This window comes from Oncorhynchus mykiss, chromosome 19 (genome assembly GCF_013265735.2).
Source record: "Oncorhynchus mykiss isolate Arlee chromosome 19, USDA_OmykA_1.1, whole genome shotgun sequence".
NCBI lineage: Eukaryota > Metazoa > Chordata > Actinopteri > Salmoniformes > Salmonidae > Oncorhynchus > Oncorhynchus mykiss.
Window position 1 is genome coordinate 23,544,769 of NC_048583.1, and position 20,658 is coordinate 23,565,426.

At 40.8% G+C, this 20,658-nt stretch overlaps 1 protein-coding gene across 1 annotated transcript in view; it reads right to left on the reverse strand.

Moving 5' to 3' along the window:
• Positions 1-20,658, reverse strand: part of LOC110498671 (BRISC and BRCA1-A complex member 2) — a 142,861-nt gene that overhangs the window by 120,530 nt on the left and 1,673 nt on the right. The window contains exon 2 of the mRNA XM_036955491.1: positions 14,640-14,734. Within this exon, the coding sequence (XP_036811386.1) occupies positions 14,640-14,734 (95 nt within the window). The remainder of the gene's footprint in view (positions 1-14,639; positions 14,735-20,658) is intronic.

Here is a 20,658-nt window from a genome sequence, read left to right on the forward strand (position 1 = left end):
TCCGTTCGTGCTCCAAAACCGCCATAAAAAGCCAGACTACGGTTTGCAACTGCACATGGGGAACGAGATTGTACTTTTTGAAGAAATGTCCTCTGGTCTGATAAAACAAAAATAGAACTGTTTGGCCATAATGACCATCGTTATGTTTGGAGGAAAAAGGGAGACGCTTGCAAGCCAAAGAACACCATCCCAACCATGAAGCACGGGGGTGGCAGCATCATGTTGTTGGGGTGCTTTGCTGCAGGGGGGACTGGTGCACTTCACAAAATAGATGGCATCATGAGGAGGTAAAATTCTGTGGATATATTGAAGCAAAATTAAGACATCAGTCAAGAAGTTGGTCGCAAATGGGTCTTCCAAATGTACAAGCATACTTCCAAAGTTGTGGCAAAAAGTCAAGGTATTGGAGTGGCCATCACAAAGCTCCTCAGTCTCAGTTGCTAATATATGCATATTATTATTAGTATTGGATAGAAAACACTCTAAAGTTTCCAAAACTGCCCAAATATTGATGAAAATCAAAACAGGAAGTGGCTTCTATTTTGAAAACTCCATGTTCCATAGCCTCCCTTTGCTGGATTTAAAGGGATATGAACCATATTCCTTTTCCTATCACTTCCTCAAGGTGTCAACAGTCTTCAGACAGTTCCAGGCTTTTATTTTGAAAAATGAGCCAGAAAGATAACATCGCGTCAAGTGGTCACATGAATTTTGCCCGCGCAACAGAGTTTGGATAGGTATTGCTTTTCCCTCTCCTACTGTGAAAGACATTTGCGGTTGATATATTATCGATTATATATTTTAAAAACAACCTGAGGATTAATCATAAAAAACGTTTGACATGTTTCTGTGGACATTATGGAAACTATTTGGAATTTTTGTCTGCTTTGTCGTGACTGCTCTTTCCTGTGAATTTCTAAACATAACGCGACAAACAAACGGAGGTATTATGGATATAAAAATAATCTTTATGGAACAAAAGGAACATTTGTTGTGTAACTGGGAGTCTTGTGAGTGAAAACATTCGAAGATCACCAAAGGTAAAAGATTAATTTGATTGCTTTTCTGATTTTCGTGACCAAGCTTCCTGATGCTAAGTGTACTTAATGTTTTGTTGTGCGATCGATAAACTTACACAAACGCTTGGATTGCTTTTCGCTGTAAAGCATAATTTCAAAATCTGACATGACAGGTGGATTAACAAAAGGCTAAGCTGTGTTTTCCTATATTGCACTTGTGATTTCATGAATATAAATATTTGTAGTAATATTTATTGAATGTAGCGCTATGTTATTCAGCGGTTGTGGATGACACTTGCAGCCATAACAAGTTAAACAATTTAAAGGCAATGCTACCAAATACTAATTGAGTGTATTCTAACCCTGTCACGGCTGTTGAAAGGAGAGGACCAAGGTGCAGCGTGGTGAGCGTACATTTTCTTTAATTAATCAAAATTACACCAAACAAAACAATAAACACTTCAAAAACAAACCGTGCCGCTCAAAGGCCATGTGCTCTAATCAAAGTCAACTTCCCCCAAAGAAAGGAGGGAAAGGGCTACCTAAGTATGGTTCCCAATCAGAGACAACGATAGACTGCTGTCCCTGATTGAGAACCATACCTGGCCAAAACATAGATACACCAAATCATAGAAAACGAAACATGGAATGCCCACCCCAAATCACACCCTGACCAAACCAAATAGAAACATTAAAAGGCTCGCTACAGTCATGGCGTGACAGACCCACTGGGAATGTGATGAAATAAATGAAAGCTGAAATAAATAATTAATCATTAATTAATTAATTAATTAATTAATAAATAAATAATATCTCTACTATTATTCTGACATTTCACATTCTTAAAATAAAGTGGTGATCCTAACTGACCTAAGACAGGGATTTTACTAGGATTAAATGTCAGGAATTGTGAAAAACCGAGTTTAAATGTATTTGGCTAAGGTGTATGTAAACTTCCAACTTCAACTGTATAAACCAACGCTTCGCCATGACTTTGAAGATTGACCAGGACCTGTACTAACCCTGGTATTTAAACCTGAAATTGGCCTCTGATTTTTGATTCAGTAAAGTTTATATGTGGGTTAAAAACTAGAGAACAGACAACTTTACAGGCTACTATTTCAAATTAAAATCTGTTTTGACCTCTGAATTTGAACCAGAATGCAGTCTAGTACACCACTACATAGTCTGCCACGCGACTAAATTAGTCATCTTCTTCTTCTCCCTTCCTGTCAGTTTCCTCGCCTTCCTCAGTCTTCCCAGCAGCTCCCTAGTGGTCATTCTTCATCATATTCCTATCATCAGGCTTGGGTGTGTCCATACGGCCACGCCACTTGGGACTGCCAAGGGAACTTTATATACTTGGATTGGGGCTACTGATGGTAATTTGAAAGGGTAGTAACGAGGTATAACCTCAAATAGGAAGACAAGTCACAAGGCATTCATTTTGTGCTGTTTAGAGCTCTATTATGCAATGTAGAGTGCAAAGAAACCACATTAGAACAGAAATGCTGTTAAAGGGTAAGCAGCATGAGTTTTTAATCACCAAAGTAACAATGTAGTGCAGTCAAAGATTTAGTAACTTAGTTGTAGTCATGGTGTGGTTACCTATAAATCCAAAAATAGTTGTGTTTTTAAATATTTATGAACTACCTACTATGCACTATTTTCAACAGCATATACCAGTGCTACCTAGCTAGCTCTAGCTGGCTAATGTTAGCTACTAGCCATGCTAGCATGTAATTGCATTCAGGACCAAGTGTTGACAAGGTACTATGTACATTACAGATGAAAAAAACTAATACATATACAAAAAACTGCATCTCCTCTTCTCCTGTGCATTCGGTAGTGATAGTCGAGCGAGTGTTGTAGTAGTTTCCCGCCATCTGTAGCTAATGTTATTTTTCATTTTAGACCCAACAGATTTTTAAAAAGATAAATATGCCAAGGCGTGTGCTGTAATACTTACAAGGACAAGGTTGCAACTCATTTGTGGCCCAAAAACAAGAAGCTAGCTTTGAAGTGGGACGAGTTTGTCCGGTTGAAGTGAGTAGATTTGAGTAAGGGAACCGCGGGCACGTCTACTGTGTGCAGTGCTCATGTCACTCATTTCAGGACTTGGATGGCTATAACCAGTGGAAGGCAGGATTCGGATTGAGACGCCAACTGAAACTAGGTGCCGTCCCAAGCATGAATATGAAGTCTGCAACCTCTATTTCCTACTGACATACCAGTACATTGCAAGTGTCAGCAGTGATGGAGAAATACTGGGTAAGTTCAACGTGGATTCACCTCACTATTAGATTAGCTGACTCTCCCTCGGCTAGCAAAAAGGCCTCTTCCTCTTGAAGTGCCTCTTTCCTTGGCTTTTCTTTATTAACTAACTCAGTCATCAATCTGTAAGAGCTCAGACACACCAATAGCGTTTGCTGGCCGAGAGTACTTAGCACCTCTAAAAGTAATTTGCAAACTAAGTGTGCACATGTAGATAGAACCGCATGAAAAATGTCTGCTGTTTTGTTGTTGTTGTGTTCTGTGGGTTACTGCCTGTGGTAGACTAGTTGGTGTTGTTCTCTAACTTACTACTTAGCTATGTCGACCGTGGTGGTTGGCTAGCTGGGCTAGTTAGCTGGCTAGGCTAGCTAGCAGGCTAAAATAACAAAATTTAGTTGGCTAGCTTCCTGTCTAAAATAACTGAATATAGAAGTAACATTATTTGATAACAGGTTAGATGGTGTTACGTATTTCCAAAACTTTGGTTTACTTTACTTTAATGTAGCTGTAAGCTAGGTATTGACTGCAGCTGGCTGACTCATGCAGTGTTACCATAACATTTGCAGGCCAGTAGGGCTAACGTTAGCAGGCCAGTAGGGCTAACGTGAGCAAGCTAGTTGGCTAGCAACATTGCAAGCTGATTTGTAAAAAATAAATAAACATTTCTTACTGATTTGTAAAACAAAATTGCTTGTAAGATGGCTGAAAATGTAATTGAAAAAGATATGGTTTAACTTAAAAAGCTATACATTTTAAGTTATTTCTGTTGGAGTTTACATTATTGGGAATAGGCTGGCTTGCCGGGTCCTCTATAAAAAAAAATAATTCAGGCATGACTTTCTGATCAAGCCTACCTGATTAATGAAATAAATGCAGCAAGATCAGTCTCAATCCACCCCCGCCCACAAAGTAACAAACCACTGGTAAGTCTAGTCTCGAATTTAGACCAGCACAGCTCCATTTAGGGCCTACTTATTTCCCCATTTGTCTCATTTAGAATGTGCTTCATCTTTCGCTAAGTGTTTCCCATGGCTGTAATTGCATCACATATTACAGCCTATAACCAACCGCTCTTTGTTCAGGAGGCACATAGCCACCAATTAAAAACACAAACATTGAGTCGTTAGGTTATGGCGCTACAAAATGTGTCAGCCATAGGAGGTTAGTGGCACATTAATTGGGGAGGACGGGCTTGTGGTAATGGCTGGAGCAGAATAAGTGTAATGGTATCAAATACATCAAACACATGGAAACCATTCCATTCGCTCCGGCCATTATTATGTGGTGTCAGCCTGGTAAAGGGATGATTACAGTAAACAGGGCAATCGTACAGTAAGTCCCATTGGTTTCATTTCCAGGTCAAATGAGCCAGTGACTCTTTCCTTATAAATCCAGTGGTATACAGTATTTCTTATATAGACTTATGGAGCCGGCTGCCAGGGTTGAAGCGATTAGAACCAATTAAAAGTGTGTCATGAATCTGAGGATATGAACTGTAAGGCAGTGGCCTTGATGGGTAATGTCAGAACACTGCCAACAAGCAAACACAAACACAACTTTTGTCGGTACCAAACCACAATCGGCATAACATGTATTCCAGTCATAATCTTCCATCTTCATAACTTAGAAGCTAGTTTCTTAGACCTATAGACCTTTAATCAAAATGGACATAATAAGTAGTGTATTGTCTGCTCAAAATGGCCTCCCCTCATTTTGTGGTTCTGAAGAAGTATGTATGAAATCATCTGTCAAAAACAGGTGATGATGTGTTGCTGTGGCTCTGTCTAGTGACCACATGTGGCTTTTAATGTGCCTTCCATTTATGCCTATAGAGTCTCTTTCATCATTCTGGGTGGTGGTTTATGTACTAAAAGGGCTTCTTTGGGAAAGCGGTTTGAGTGTTTCTCAAATTGTGGTGTTCTTGAGAAGTATCAAAAACATCTGACCTAATGAACTTTGTGGTCATGCTGATGATAATTGGCTTCGGGATAAGCCTGAAAAGATATTCCCAGACAGCCCTGCACTATAGTGGGGCTATACTGTGTGTTGCATGGCACCTTAAAACATAGGCCTACCTGTCTAGCCTCTTAAATGTAAAGTCCCCATATTTGAGGACCCTATTTGTTTTTATTTGATTTAATTCAGTCTGGTATGAGAATGGTAGCCCCTATCTGCAAAAGCAGGATATCTGCGGTAAGTTGAGTATCTTGACTATTGATCGGTGCCTTCAAATCTTTGGTGTGACTTAATACCATATATGGGCATACAAATATATTAGGGCAGGCCGAGCCAATGACCTAATTTCAAGATGGCTGCTACCTACATTCCGGTTAGCGTTGTGAAGCATAAACAAAATAAACACGGAATACGTTGAAACACACCAAAAGCCGGAACTCCACAGATCATGAGGATATCTTATGTGTCTGCCTGTGACCTAACGTTATTGATCACCAGCCCCGAGAGTCAAAATTTTTATTTTACACAACGTTTTCACCAAACAGCAAAAATCTTACAAAAAGGTAAGCTTTGATTTGGTCTGTGTTTGAGCTATGGCTACATATCAAATCAATCCTTAAGTCTCTAGGAGCAAATCTAGCCATTTGACTTAATGGCAACATCAAATGTCCACCGAGTGACTAAAGTCACTTGGTGGACATTTGATGTTGCCATTAAGTCAAATGGCTAGATTTGCTCCTAAGATAAAGATAAATCTTTGACCTGACCTTTGACCTGACCTGACACAACTTACTAAAACATCTGCCCATTTCTAGTTGTTTTCTTTCTCCTGATATTGTTCACATGTTGTAGAAGCCATCTACTGTGTTTTCAGCTCGAGTCATCAATAATTCACTATTAGCTTGCCAATGAAAGATTACTTTTAAAATAAAAAAACTAAAACTTATTGTGTGTGCTTGATCTTGTGTATTCTGAATTATGTAACTCCTATCTTCTGATCATTTCCTCATAATTTTCCAGATGTCTTCTTTCCAAATATACCAAGTTGTTGCATGTCAGATTCATGTAACTACACATGAATAGCCGTTACTTTTGGGTATGTCTATTTAGGCAGAAATCTACATTTTGCCATTACATTTAAGAGACTGTCAATTAGCCAAGCGTAGGCTTCATCTCAGCTTTGCCCTGTGAACTTAGTGATACTAGGCGTCAAGGTTAAGATGTCCCCTGAGCTGATGAGGCCAACATTGTTAGTATTGATTTGCATTTTATCTCATCAAAAAGTTATCAAAATATGTTTTAAAGGTCAACTAAACGAGTGAACCAAACGGCCTCACAAAACAAGCTTCGTCAAGTATCTGCTTGTGATCATCTCCATGTAAAATTCTCTACTATACAGTGTGTCTCTTAAAATCATTAAGCCAACTTTTGGTTATCAATTCATTTTTGAACTTCCGATTGTAGTTTCAACATTGCCCTTCATTAAAATTACACAGATAGGTTATAATGTTACACAGCTTCCATAGTGAAAGTGACAGACTTTACAAGGAGGGCAAAAAACACACTGGAGGAGGCTACTAACACTATAAACAAGACAAACATTTAGCTGAGAAGTCAGGAATACTGCAAGACACTGAGAAAATAAATGTTTACCCCCCTTGAGTGTAAAAAAAACATGGCAGTTCCAATGACAGTAGCAATTCACTCAAAGCACTTTAAGTTCATGTTTATATTGACTTGCTTGTGTATGGGCAAAAAAAGGTACATGTTGGGACATTTTGATTAAATGGAATATCTCAGCGCCTCATTGTTGACATGTTTGTAACCTAAATAGGGTGTTGTTTGGTCAAGAATGTGCGATGTGATTAGTTGAGTTCATTAGCACGTGTTTGAGTGGTGGGCTTTGGCAAGACCCACATCCATTTCAGTATTGAAGTGTGTGTACGTACATGATTTGTGTAGCCTACACTTGCTGCACACTTGTGAGGGTTTTGACTTCCTGTCCTGAGTGCATGCCCCAAGCAAATCTGTTTGGCCCAAATCTCTATCTGAAATCTAAAGATGAATGCAACAATTGGACAGTGAGCAAAACTACATATACTGTATGTGTGTGTATAAACCCCACTGTAATGCTACACTATATATACACAAAACGATGTGGAAACCCATTCAAATTTGTGTATTTGGCTATTTCAGCCACACCCGTTGCTGACAGTTGTATAAAATCGAGCACACAGCCATGCAATCTCCATAGACAAACATTGACAGATGTAGAATGGGGCTCCCGAGTTGCGCAGCAGTCTAAGGCACTGCATCTCAGTGCAAGACGCATCACTGCAGTCCCTTGTTCAAATCCAGGCTGCATCATATCTGGCCGTGATTGGGAGTCCCATAGGGCGGCGCACAATTGGTCCAGCGTCGTCCAGGTTTGGCCAGGGTAGGCCATTATTGTAAATAAGAATTTGTTCTTAACTGACTTGCCTAGTTAAATAAATAAAAATGTAAAACATTTCTAAAATGGCCTTTCTGAAGAGCTTAGTGACTTTCAACGTGGCAACGTCATAGGATAACACCTTTCCAACAAGTCAGTTTGTCAAATTTCTGCCCTTCTAAAGCTGCCCCGGTCAACTGTAAGTGCTGTTATTGTGAAGTGGAAATGTCTAGGAGCAACAGCTCAACTGCGAAGTGGTAGGCTACATGCTCACAGAATGGGACCACCAAGTGCTGAATCACGTAGCACTTAAAATCATCAATGCTCGGTTGCAACACTCACAACCAAGTTCAAAACTGCCTCTGGAAGCAGCGTCAGCACAATAACTGTTCAGGGGATTTCATATGTTTAAAATGGGTTTTCATGGCCGAGCAGCCGCACACAAGCACACAAGCCTAAGATCACCATGCGCAATGCCAAGTGTCTGCCGGAGTGGTGTAAAGCTCTCATTGGACACTTGAGCAGGAGAGACGTGTTCTCTGGAGTGATGTATCACGCTTCACCATCTGGCAATCCGACAGACACATCTCGGTTTGGCGGATGTCTAGAGAGCGCAACCTGCCCAAATGCATAGTGCCCACTGTAAAGTTTGGTGGATGAGGAATAATGGTCTGGGGCTGCGTTTCATGGTTTGGGATAGGCCCCTTAGTTCCTGTGACGGGAAAACTTAACACTATATCCTCCTGCTACCAGAGCTGGTAAAACCCTGGATCATTGTTTTTCTAAATTCAGCGACGCATATAAGGCGCTCCCCCACCCTACTTTCAGAAAAGCTGACCACAACTCCATTTTGTTGCTCCCTGCCAATAGACAGAGACTAAAACAGGAAGCTCCCGCGCTCAGGTCTGTTCAACACTGGTTCGAACAATCTGATTCCAAGCTCCAAGATTGCTTCGATCATGTGGATTGGGATATGTTCCGCATTGCGTCAAACAACAACATTGACGAATACGCTGATTCAGTGAGCGAATTTATTAGCTAGTGCATCGGCGATGTCGTACCCACAGCAACTATTAAAACATTCCCAAACCAGAAACCGTGGATTGATGGTAGCATTTGCGCGAAACCGAAAGCGCAAACCACTGCTTTTAACCAGGGCAAGGTGACCGAAAACATGACCGAATACAAACAGTGTAGCTATTCCCTCCGCAAAGCAATCAAACAAGCTAAACGTCAGTATAGAGACAAAGTAGAGTCGCAATTCAACGGCTCAGCCACAAGAGGTATGTGGCAGGGTCTACAGTCAATCACGGATTACAAAAAGAAAACCAACCCCGTCGCGGACCAGGATGTCTTGCTCCCAGACAGACTAAACAACTTCTTTGCTCGCATTGAGGACAATACAGTGCCACTGACACGGCCCGCTATCAAAACCTGCAGACTCTCCTTCACCGCAGCCGACGTGAGTAAAACATTTAAATGTGTTAACCCTCGCAAGGCTGCAGGCCCAGATGGCATCCCCAGCCGCGTCCTCAGAGCATGTGCAGACCAGCTGGCTGGTGTGTTTACGGACATATTCAATCAATCCTTATCCCAGTCTGCTGTTCCCACATGCTTCAAGAGGGCCACCATTGTTCCTGTTCGCAAGAAAGCTAAGGTAACTGAGCTAAACGACTACCCCTCCTAGCACTCACTTCCGTCATCATGAAGTGCTTTGAGAGACTAGTCAAGGACCATATCACCTCCACCCTACCTGACACCCTAGACCCACTCCAATTTGCTTACCACCCCAATAGGTCCACTGGCGATGCAATCGCAACCACACTGCAGACTGGCCTAACCCATCTGGACAAGAGGAATACCTATGTGACAATGCTTTTCATCGACTACAGCTCAGCATTTAACACCATAGTACCCTCCAAACTCATCATTAAGCTCAAGACCCGAGGTCTCGACCCCGCCCTGTGCAACTGTGTACTGGACTTCCTGACGGGCCGCCAAAAGGTGGTGAGGGTAGGTAACAACATCTCCACCTCGCTGATTCTCAACACTGGGGTCACACAAGGGTACATTGAGCCCTCTCCTGTACTCCCTGTTCACCCACGACTGCGTGGCCATGCACGCCTCCAACTCAATCATCAAGTTTGCAGACGACACTACAGTGTTAGGCTTGATTACCAACAACGACAAGACGGCCTACAGGGAGGAGGTGAGGGACCTCGGAGTGTGGTGTCAGGAAAATAACCTCACACTCAATGTCAACAAAACAAAGGAGATGGACTTCAGGAAACAGCAGAGGGAGTACCCCTCTATCCACATCGACGGGACAGTAGTGGAGAGGGTAGTAAGTTTTAAGTTCCTCGGCGTACACATCACGGACAAACTGAATTGGTCCACCCACACAGACAGCGTCGTGAAGAAGGCGCAGCAGCGCCTCTTCAACCTCAGGAGGCTGAAAAAATGTGTCTTGTCACCAAAAGCACTCACAAACTTTTACAGATGCACAGTCGAGAGCATCCTGTCGGGCTGTATCAACGCCTGGTACAGCAACTGCTCCGCCCACAACCGTAAGGCTCTCCAGAGGGTATTGAGGTCTGCACAACGCATCACCGGGGGCAAACTACCTGCCCTCCAGGACACCTACACCACCCGATGTCACAGGAAGGCCATAAAGATCATCAAGAACAACAACCACCCGAGCCACTGCTTGTTCACCCCGCTTATCATCCAGAAGGCGAGGTCAGTACAGGTGCATCAAAGCAGGGACCGAGAGACTGAATAACAGCTTCTATCTCAAGGCCATCAGACTGTTAAACAGCCACCACTAACATTGAGTGGCTGCTGCCAAACATACTGACTCAACTCCAGCCACTTTAATAATGGAAAAATTGATGTAAAAAATGTATCCCTAGCCACTTTAAACAATGCCACTTTTATATGTTTACATACCCTACATCACTCATCTTATATGTACAGTGCCTTGCAAAAGTATTCGGCCCCCTTGAACTTTGCGACCTTTTGCCACATTTCAGGCTTCAAACATAAAGATATAAAACTGTATTTTTTTGTGAAGAATCAACAACAAGTGGGACACAATCATGAAGTGGAACGACATTTATTGGATATTTCAAACTTTTTTAACAAATCAAACACTGAAAAATTGGGCGTGCAAAATTATTCAGCCCCTTTACTTTCAGTGCAGCAAACTCTTTCCAGAAGTTCAGTGAGGATCTCTGAATGATCCAATGTTGACCTAAATGACTAATGATGATAAATACAATCCACCTGTGTGTAATCAAGTCTCCGTATAAATGCACCTGCACTGTGATAGTCTCAGAGGTCCGTTAAAAGCGCAGAGAGCATCATGAAGAACAAGGAACACACCAGGCAGGTCCGAGATACTGTTGTGAAGACGTTTAAAGCCGGATTTGGATACAAAAAGATTTCCCAAGCTTTAAACATCCCAAGGAGCACTGTGCAAGCGATAATATTGAAATGGAAGGAGTATCAGACCACTGCAGATCTACCAAGACCTGGCCGTCCCTCTAAACTTTCAGCTCATACAAGGAGAAGACTGATCAGAGATGCAGCCAAGAGGCCCATGATCACTCTGGATGAACTGCAGAGATCTACAGCTGAGGTGGGAGACTCTGTCCATAGGACAACAATCAGTCGTATATTGCACAAATCTGGCCTTTATGGAAGAGTGGCAAGAAGAAAGCCATTTCTTAAAGATATCCATAAAAAGTGTTGTTTGCCACAAGCCACCTGGGAGACACACCAAACATGTGGAAGAAGGTGCTCTGGTCAGATGAAACCAAAATTGAACTTTTTGGCAACAATGCAAAACGTTATGTTTGGCGTAAAAGCAACACAGCTGAACACACCATCCCCACTGTCAAACATGGTGGTGGCAGCATCATGGTTTGGGCCTGCTTTTCTTCAGCAGGGACAGGGAAGATGGTTAAAATTGATGGGAAGATGGATGGAGCCAAATACAGGACCATTCTGGAAGAAAACCTGATGGAGTCTGCAAAAGACCTGAGACTGGGACGGAGATTTGTCTTCCAACAAGACAATGATCCAAAACATAAAGCAAAATCTACAATGGAATGGTTCAAAAATAAACATATCCAGGTGTTAGAATGGCCAAGTCAAAGTCCAGACCTGAATCCAATCGAGAATCTGTGGAAAGAACTGAAAACTGCTGTTCACAAATGCTCTCCATCCAACCTCACTGAGCTCGAGCTGTTTTGCAAGGAGGAATGGGAAAAAATGTCAGTCTCTCGATGTGCAAAACTGATAGAGACATACCCCAAGCGACTTACAGCTGTAATCGCAGCAAAAGGTGGCGCTACAAAGTATTAACTTAAGGGGGCTGAATAATTTTGCACGCCCAATTTTTCAGTTTTTGATTTGTTAAAAAAGTTTGAAATATCCAATAAATGTCGTTCCACTTCATGATTGTGTCCAACTTGTTGTTGATTCTTCACAAAAAAATACAGTTTTATATCTTTATGTTTGAAGCCTGAAATGTGGCAAAAGGTTGCAAAGTTCAAGGGGGCCGAATACTTTCGCAAGGCACTGTATATACTGTACTCGATACCATCTACTGCATCTTACCTATGCCGTTCTGTACCATCACTCATTCATATATTTTTATGTACATATTCTTCATCCCATTACACTTGTGTGTATAAGGTAGTTGTTGTGAAATTGTTAGGTTAGATTACTCGTTGGTTATTTCTGCATTGTCGGAACTAGAAGCACAAGTATTTCGCTACACTCGCATTAACATCTGCTAACCATGTGTATGTGACAAATAAAATTTTATTTGATTTGAATGTAAGTCAAAATGTGGTTTATGCAGCTGCTGCAAGTTCTTCCAATGAGGAAATAAGTTGCTCTGTCACCTTGTTCAGTTGTTCACTTTTAGCTCCTCCCAAAGTCCTACCTTGCAGTTTCCAGTTCGTATGACTGATTCATAACGATTACTGGCGAAGGGGAGGTCTGCTTACGAGTCAATGGTGGGAAATGGCAAATGGACCGAAACGTTTGGAAAACTGGTTTTTATGGAATTAGAGAGCGGGAGGGCGAGACCTAAAGATGGAGAGAGAAGAGGAGAGAGAGAAGGAGAAAGGAAAAAACATCCCGGGGAGAGAAAAAGTTGGGATTATGAAAACATGGCCAGAAAGACAGCTAGAGTAAACAAAGTGGGGCTGCCAAGCAATGGCGCGATGATGTGCTTCCCCTTATGTGCGCAGCTGGTTTATGAGACAGTAAGCAATACCTCCCCACTTGTCTCCCAGACTCTGACACAGGCTGGGGAATTTAACTTCTCCCTCTTAGGTGGCCCTAGAAATAGCCATGTGGAAAACTTTAAGACCCTGTAGTAAAAGCAACAGTAACAAAAGCCTCTTGCCAAGCCTCTTAGCATCTCGTCTGCTATCCGTCGTCTTTAAAAAATGTCAGTGAGTTTTCCACAGGGACAAAGCAATATTAACAAGTTAGCGCACAACCCTATGTCCAATTCCTGGTTGCCATTCAACTCTTGCCTTTACTGTATTCTTATTACTGTACCATATCATCAAGTGTGTGTGTGCTGGTGAATTTCTCAGGAAAACCAATGATTGTGATATGTTTGTTCCTAGATTGTGTTGGTGTATTGATGCCCATGTAAAATGCTCTGTCTTCCAATTACCCAGAATTTAACTCACAGATGACTGCTAAGCCTCTAAATTTTGAATTTGTATAAGGATATTGAATTTGAATTGAATAAATGTTTTTTATTTGTAATGCACAAATTCAATAATTTAGTTAATAAATTCATCTTGGATTTCATGATTTGAAACTGAATTGAATGAATATAACTGAATATTCAAATTCAATATTTATATATTCAGTTTCAATATGGAAGATATTGTATTCAATGTCTGTGTATAAAGTTGACAATCTATAATTTCAAGTACAGTTGAAGTCAGAAGTTTACATACACTTAGATTGGCGGTTGTTTTTCAACCACTCCAAAAATGTCTTGTTAACAAACTATAGTTTTAGCAAGTCAGTTGAGACAACAAATCTAAATTCTTCAAAGTAGCCACCCTTCGGCTTGATGACAGCTTTGCACACTCTTGGCATTGTCTCAACCAGCTTCATGAGGTAGTCACCTTGAATGCATTTCATTTAACAAGTGTGTCTTGTCATAAAACATGTAATGGTCTATCGTTGTAGGCTATTTAGCAATGTCACATAGATTTTGTATTTCATTTTAGACAAAGCCTTGTCATTGTTAAAATAGGCTAATTTAAAAAAAAATGAAAAATGTATGTCCCAGGTAATCAAATACTAACGTCTGTTCAGATATTTGAATATCCATGCCCATCCCTATTAGCAATCTGCAATAGAAAGTTCCAGGGATTGCTGTATGTGCTTGTGTGTCTAAACATCTGAGTGGCTTAGCATCTGAGCAATCTAAGCTCATCATGCAACAATCTTAGAATATTTTTTACTCAATGTATAAGGAAACCATTTCTAAGCAATCTAATCGGATTAGTTACTGACTCATTGCCAATTGCAAATTAGCCTGGTGCAATCAACATTTTTCCGCAGAAGGGGCATATGCAGGCCAGCACATACAGAAGAAGCGATTACGCAATGCACCAACGCCTTTTCAACAGAACACTGGATGTCATGGGATCAATATGGCTGTTGACTCATCCTCACATATCAATACCAGGCCTTGATTTCTAGATAAAAGGGCGTCAGAACAATAGAATGGCCCAAGGATTTGGACAGCAAACCAGAGCCTTCTGCCTTCTATTGCTCACCACAGTGAATCTGTCTGAGCAGTAACTTGAGTGAGTCGTTCACACTAGACCAGGGTGAGGAAATAGAGTTGTGGGGAATTGTGGGAAATGAGTGCGGTGTGGCAAATGAGTGAGTTGGGGAATTGTACTCACCAGGAGTTCCGAGGGTTCTGGCAGGAATTCTGTGTCCTCCCCAAATATGAAGTATGGAGGTAGTTCTGGATCCTGTGCATTGAATATGATGTCCCCTGAGAAAGAACAGAATTATCACGTCAGCTTTGTCACAGCTTTCACACAACAAGTTAAGGAATTCAATTCAGCCCACCATAGCAATGTTTACTACTCGAGCAGCGAGCACACACAAACACTTCTTATAAAAAATAAATAAGAAGTTGATTCTACAGAAGATGGGGAAAATGTGTATAACACAATGCAGGTACAACTGAATTAAAACCTTAAATTTGTCATCACAATCAGTCCTACTTTGATTCTAGCTGATGCGATAAGGTACCATTGATGACTACATGCATCAACATTCATGCTCTCCTGGCTATTAGTCCAATCACTCTGCTATTTAACACTCTGTATTAACTGCGATGAAATTGACTTTTTATGAACATGGTATGTACTGTTATGAAAGAATGAGAACATGTGACTACAGGTGCACACTTGTTCAGAAACATCAACATGGTGCACAAGGAACAACACACATTCCACTAACAATCAAACTGCCCATTTACAGTAAGACTTAAACATTTAAAATGCTAAATTTGCCATAGTCAGTATTGGCACAAAATAGTCAATATTGCTATACAGAATTGAACAGAGTAGTGGGATTGAATAGGCTAGAACTGGGTCAATATCCAGCTCCAAAAGTGTTGGGACAGTGACAAATTTGTTGTTGTTTTGGCTCTGCATTCCAGCACTTTGGATTTTAAATATTACAATGACTATGAGGTTAAAGACTGTCAGCTTTAATTTGAGGGTATTTTCATCCATATCGGGTGAACCGTTTCCCCCCCCCATTTTACAAAAAGTATTGGAACAAATTCACTTGGTATTAAAGTAGTAAAAAGCTTAGTATTTGCTACCATGACTCATCATTATTCACGATTCATTCAGGGCAATCCATAATCATGGTAGCATCCACATTAATGTAGAAGTGTTTAGAAATATATTATATGTTTTATTTACAATAAAAGTGACTGCAAAATTATTTGCTATTTCTATTGGGCAAAATAATCTGAAACACAACCAAAACAAACAGTAAATGCATCCAACAAATTTGTAGTCACACAAGCTTGATCTAGTCATGGTGTGCTATGAATATGGGACCAAAAACGTTTTATTGCTTTAATACACATACAGTGCCTTCAGAAAGTATTCACATCCCTTGATTATGTCCACATGTTGTTGTGTTACAGCCCGAATGTATGTCACTGGCCTACACACACACACACACACAAATGTCAAAGTATGTTTTTAAAAATATTTTTACAAATGTATTAAAAATGAAAAGCTGAAATGTCTTGTCAATAATAATGCCCTTTGTCATGGCAAGCCTAAATAAATTCAGGTGTACACATTTTCTTAAGAAGTCACATAATAAGTTGCATGGACTCACTATGTGCAATAATAGTGTTTAACATGATTTTTGAATGACTACCTCATCTCTTTACCCCACAAAGACTAGGGAGATTTTCCAATGTTCGCAGAGGGGCACCTATTGGTAGATTTGAATATCCCTTTGAGCATGGTGAAGTTATTAATTACACTTTGGATGGTGTATCAATACACCCAGTCACTATAAAGATACAGGCATCCTTCCTAATTCAGTTGCCGGAGAGGAAGGAAACTGCTCAGAGAGTTCACCATGAGGCCAATGGGGAGTTTAAAACAGTTAAAGAGTTTAATGGCTGTGATAGGAGAAAACTGAGGATAGATCAACAGCATTGTAGTAACTAATTGACAACGTGAAAAGAAGAAGGAAGCTTGTACAGAATACAAACATTCCAAAACCTGCATCCTAAGCAAGGATACTGCAAAAAATGTGTCATAGGAATTCTTTTTTTTTTCTCCGGAATACAAAGTAGTGTGTTTGGGGCAAATCCAATACAACACATTACTGAGTACCACTCTTCATAATTTTAAGCATAGTGGTGGCTGCATCGTGTTATGGGTATGCTAGTAATCATTAAGGACTGGGGAGTTTTTCCAGATAAAAGAGATACACCGAATGGAGCAAAGCACAGGAAAAATCCTCAATCTGCTTTCCATCAGACACTGGAAGATTAATTCACCTTTCAGCAGGACAATAACCTAAAACACATTGGAGCTGCTTACCAAGAAGACAGTAATGTTCCTGAGTGGCCGAGTTACAGTTTTGACTTAAATTTACTGGTTGACTAGCAATGATCAACAACCAATTTGACAGAGCTTGAAGAATTTTGTAAATAATAAATGGACAAATGTTGCACAATCCAGGTGTGAAAAGATCTTAGAGACTTACCCAGAAACTCTCACCACTCACTGTCCAAATACTTTTGAGCTCACTGTAGTTCAGAATGTTCAGATGTTACACAATTCTATTTCCGTCAGAGCAGTGTTTTGGCAGAGAGGGATGAAGAGTTAAACATCCATATGGCAGTATTTTTCCAGACAGGAGAGAAGTATCAAAAAGGTAGGAGGGGATTTGCCATAAATCTGTCAAAATGTCAGGAAGGCAGTCAAAATACTTGTTGGACCAATATACCGGCACACACCCTGACCGGAGGGAGCTGTAGAGGGACTGGAGTAGGGGGGGGGTTACCATTTTGCACTGGACCACCTGTACAAGTAGGACTATATATGGAGAACAACATTCCATAGTGTGTGTGTGTGTGTGCGTGCATGCCTGCCAGGGTAACCTCCCACCCAGGCGTTAATGACTAAGTAGACAAACGTTATGGTGGTCAAAAATCCTAACCTCCACATCACACATTCTAACAGCTATGTTGGTGAGGCTCTGGAGAGAGCTTGCTCTAACGGGCACAGTTTGTGACTTTCGTTGTGTGCGGTGCCACCACGCTCTTGCACACTATCAGCAGGCAGGTCAAAACACTGGCAAGGACCCGAGGCCTTGCATCCTTGACGAAACAAACAGTCTTCCTCAGACAAAAGAACAGGAAACACTGAGCAATATTTGTATTTAAATAGGCAAGTCAGTTAAGAACAAACCCCTATTTACAATGATGGCCTACACCGTCCAATCCCGGACAATGCTGGGCCAATTGAGCACTGCCCTATGGGACTCCAAATCACGGCCGGTTATGATACAGCCTGGATTTGAACAAGGGCATCTGTAGTGACGCCTCTAGCACTGAGATGCAGTGCCTTAGACCGCTGCACCACAACAAGTACTGAAGTTTCAGGCGCTGCCAGACTGCCAGTAACTAGGTCAGTACTGTTTCTGTCTATTTTATTTGATTAGAGGAACTTTTGGAAATTATGCCAGGTACATTCAATCTATTTATTACCATATTTATTTGCACAAAAATAAACTTGATCTTCAGACAAAAATATTGAAACAATGAAAAAGGATACACATATGAAAAGGCTCATAATGAGAAGCAGGCCTAGTAAAAAACTTAATTGGAAAACAATATTGCTTAACATTTACTGGATATTTTCAAACACTTTTGTATTTATCCAACAGTACACTCATTTTATTTCAGTGTTTTATGAGAAGGAAAAACACTGATGATCCAGACATACTGTAAAAAAAAGTCTGGATATTGGGGCAAGGGTAGTACCCATATCCAGTTTTAGTGAATTGAATACAAAAACTACACTATCAATTAAATCCCCAAATTACACTATGCTATAGTATGATACAGGGCACAGAATAACCTATATCAGCCAGATGGAATCACTTTCAGTGACACTTTCAGTGGCATTTTACTAAGTCATGATCTTAAATCTCTTGCCAAAGTCTCAATGAAATGGTTAAGCGTCTGTTCGAATGACTTGTCAGTAAGTCATCATCCGCCACAAGACGAGAAATGCCAAACCAACTCACATAGCTGGCTCGCTCCTAATCTCCTGCTATTTTTGATGTGAGTGATTAAGTGGGAGGCAGATGCAGCTGAGGGAGTTGTGAAATCAAAACCAGGAAACAATTTGCCTCAATAACTCTGTTTTTGCACCCATTGACCTGCAGCAAGGTGGTAAATAATAGTCTATACTTCTCTACAGTATTTGTTTGACTTGAGCAATAGGTTCTACCTGTTGTGGCTATTTGCGTTTTAAGCTTATAACCTTCTCATTCACACATGCCAAACACAAAAACTTCAGTGCTGGTTTTAAAAACTATTCTTATTAAAATATAATTGAACCTTTTACTGTGTGTATGTGTGTGTGTTTGCGTGTGTGAGAGAGACTCACAGCCATTCCAGGAACACCAAATTAAGATAATTCCCGCATGAGATATAATCATTTAAAAACATCTTGTGGTGCAAGCCAAGCTCATAAGGAAAGACTCAATTGTGGGACTTCTCTCAAATGAGAGGTTTGTTTCTTGCAATTCCAGTAAGATAAACACTATGTTTATTGGGGTTATCAGCAAAATAATGGCTGCAAGTGTTCAAATGTTCCATACTTTCATAAGCACTGAGAAAAAAGGTGGCCGGTAGCCACTATTAGATAACCTAGTGGTTAGAGCATTGGGCCAGTAACCACAAGGTGACTAGGTACAAAAAAAAAATGTTGATCTGGCAATGAGCGAGACACTTAACCCTAATTGCTCAAATAATGGCTGATCCCATGACGTGACCCCATTGTACTAGGGTGTCTCAGGGGGAGTGAGATATGCAAAAAACTAATTTCCATTTCGTCACACACACTTGTACGGGCTACACACTTGTGAAACAGGACAAATATAAGCACCCCCTATTTGACCTTTTGAGTTTTAACCCATGTGTGGTGCTCAGGTCTGTGGGACCAATTTTCAATGTTTACAACAAAAAAAAAATGATACAATCGATAACTTTTCAACCTGAGACTCATTGGCCTTTACTCATTTTCTGTGAAAAACATGTAAAATAACACATTTTCACCTTTCACACTGTACACCCCTACACATTTATACTACATGTGGTGTTCGTGTCCACTGGACCTGAGGGTAATAAAAGTGTGGAAAAGTGTGGAAAAGTGTGTGTGTGTAGGTGAAAACCCCCAAAAATTTAACAAAAATGTTTGCTGTGTGCCTCCTCCCTAGGCCTGCTGTTTCAACATAGCACCAATAACCTGTCTGTCTCCCTGCCTGTCTGCCTGTCTCTCGCTTTTCTCACACTCTTTACCCTTTGTAGTGTGTGAAACTACACAATGTCTTGCGGGAACTTGCACAATGCTATTACAATACATTATTTTGATGCAGATTTTTTACAATGCATTTTCCCCACACTCTACCCTAGCCAGGTGCAAATTGGGGGAGGGACACAACAAATAAATAGCTTTGCATGTGGGTCTCCTTAACACAATCAATCAGCATGGCCAAAATAATATCTGCTCAGAGGGCCTTAGAAATAATTTTTAGAGTTTATGTCATCTTATCATTGGTGAGAATGTCTCAGATGACAACCGAACTGACATCATATTCATTAAGTACCACCGCATTGGTCGGATTACCAGAATATAGTTCATTTCCCACCACCTTCTGATGTTCCCAGAATCTATGTTAACCAAGGGTTTTGCAAATGTAGCATCAGTAGGGTAATGAGAAGAAAAAGGGGGAAAGAAGTATTTATGACTGTCATAAACCTACCCCCAGGCCAACATCATGACAGTGGTATTTTATTTTACCTTTATTTAACTAGGCAGGTCAGTTAAGAACAAATTCTTATTTTCAATGACAGCCTAAGAACAGTGAGTTAACTGCCTTGTTCAGGGGCATAACGACATACTTTTATCTTGTCAGCTCAGGGATTTGATCTTGCAACCTTTACTTTTCCAACACTCTAACCACTAGGCTACCTGCCGTATGATGGCTGTGTGGTCCCATGGTGTTAATACTTGCGTATTATTGTTTGTACAGATGAACGTGGTACCTTCAGGCATTTGGAAATTGCTCCCAAGGATGAACCAGACTTGTGGAGGTCTACAATTTTTTGGGGAGGTCTTGGCCTATTTCCTTAGA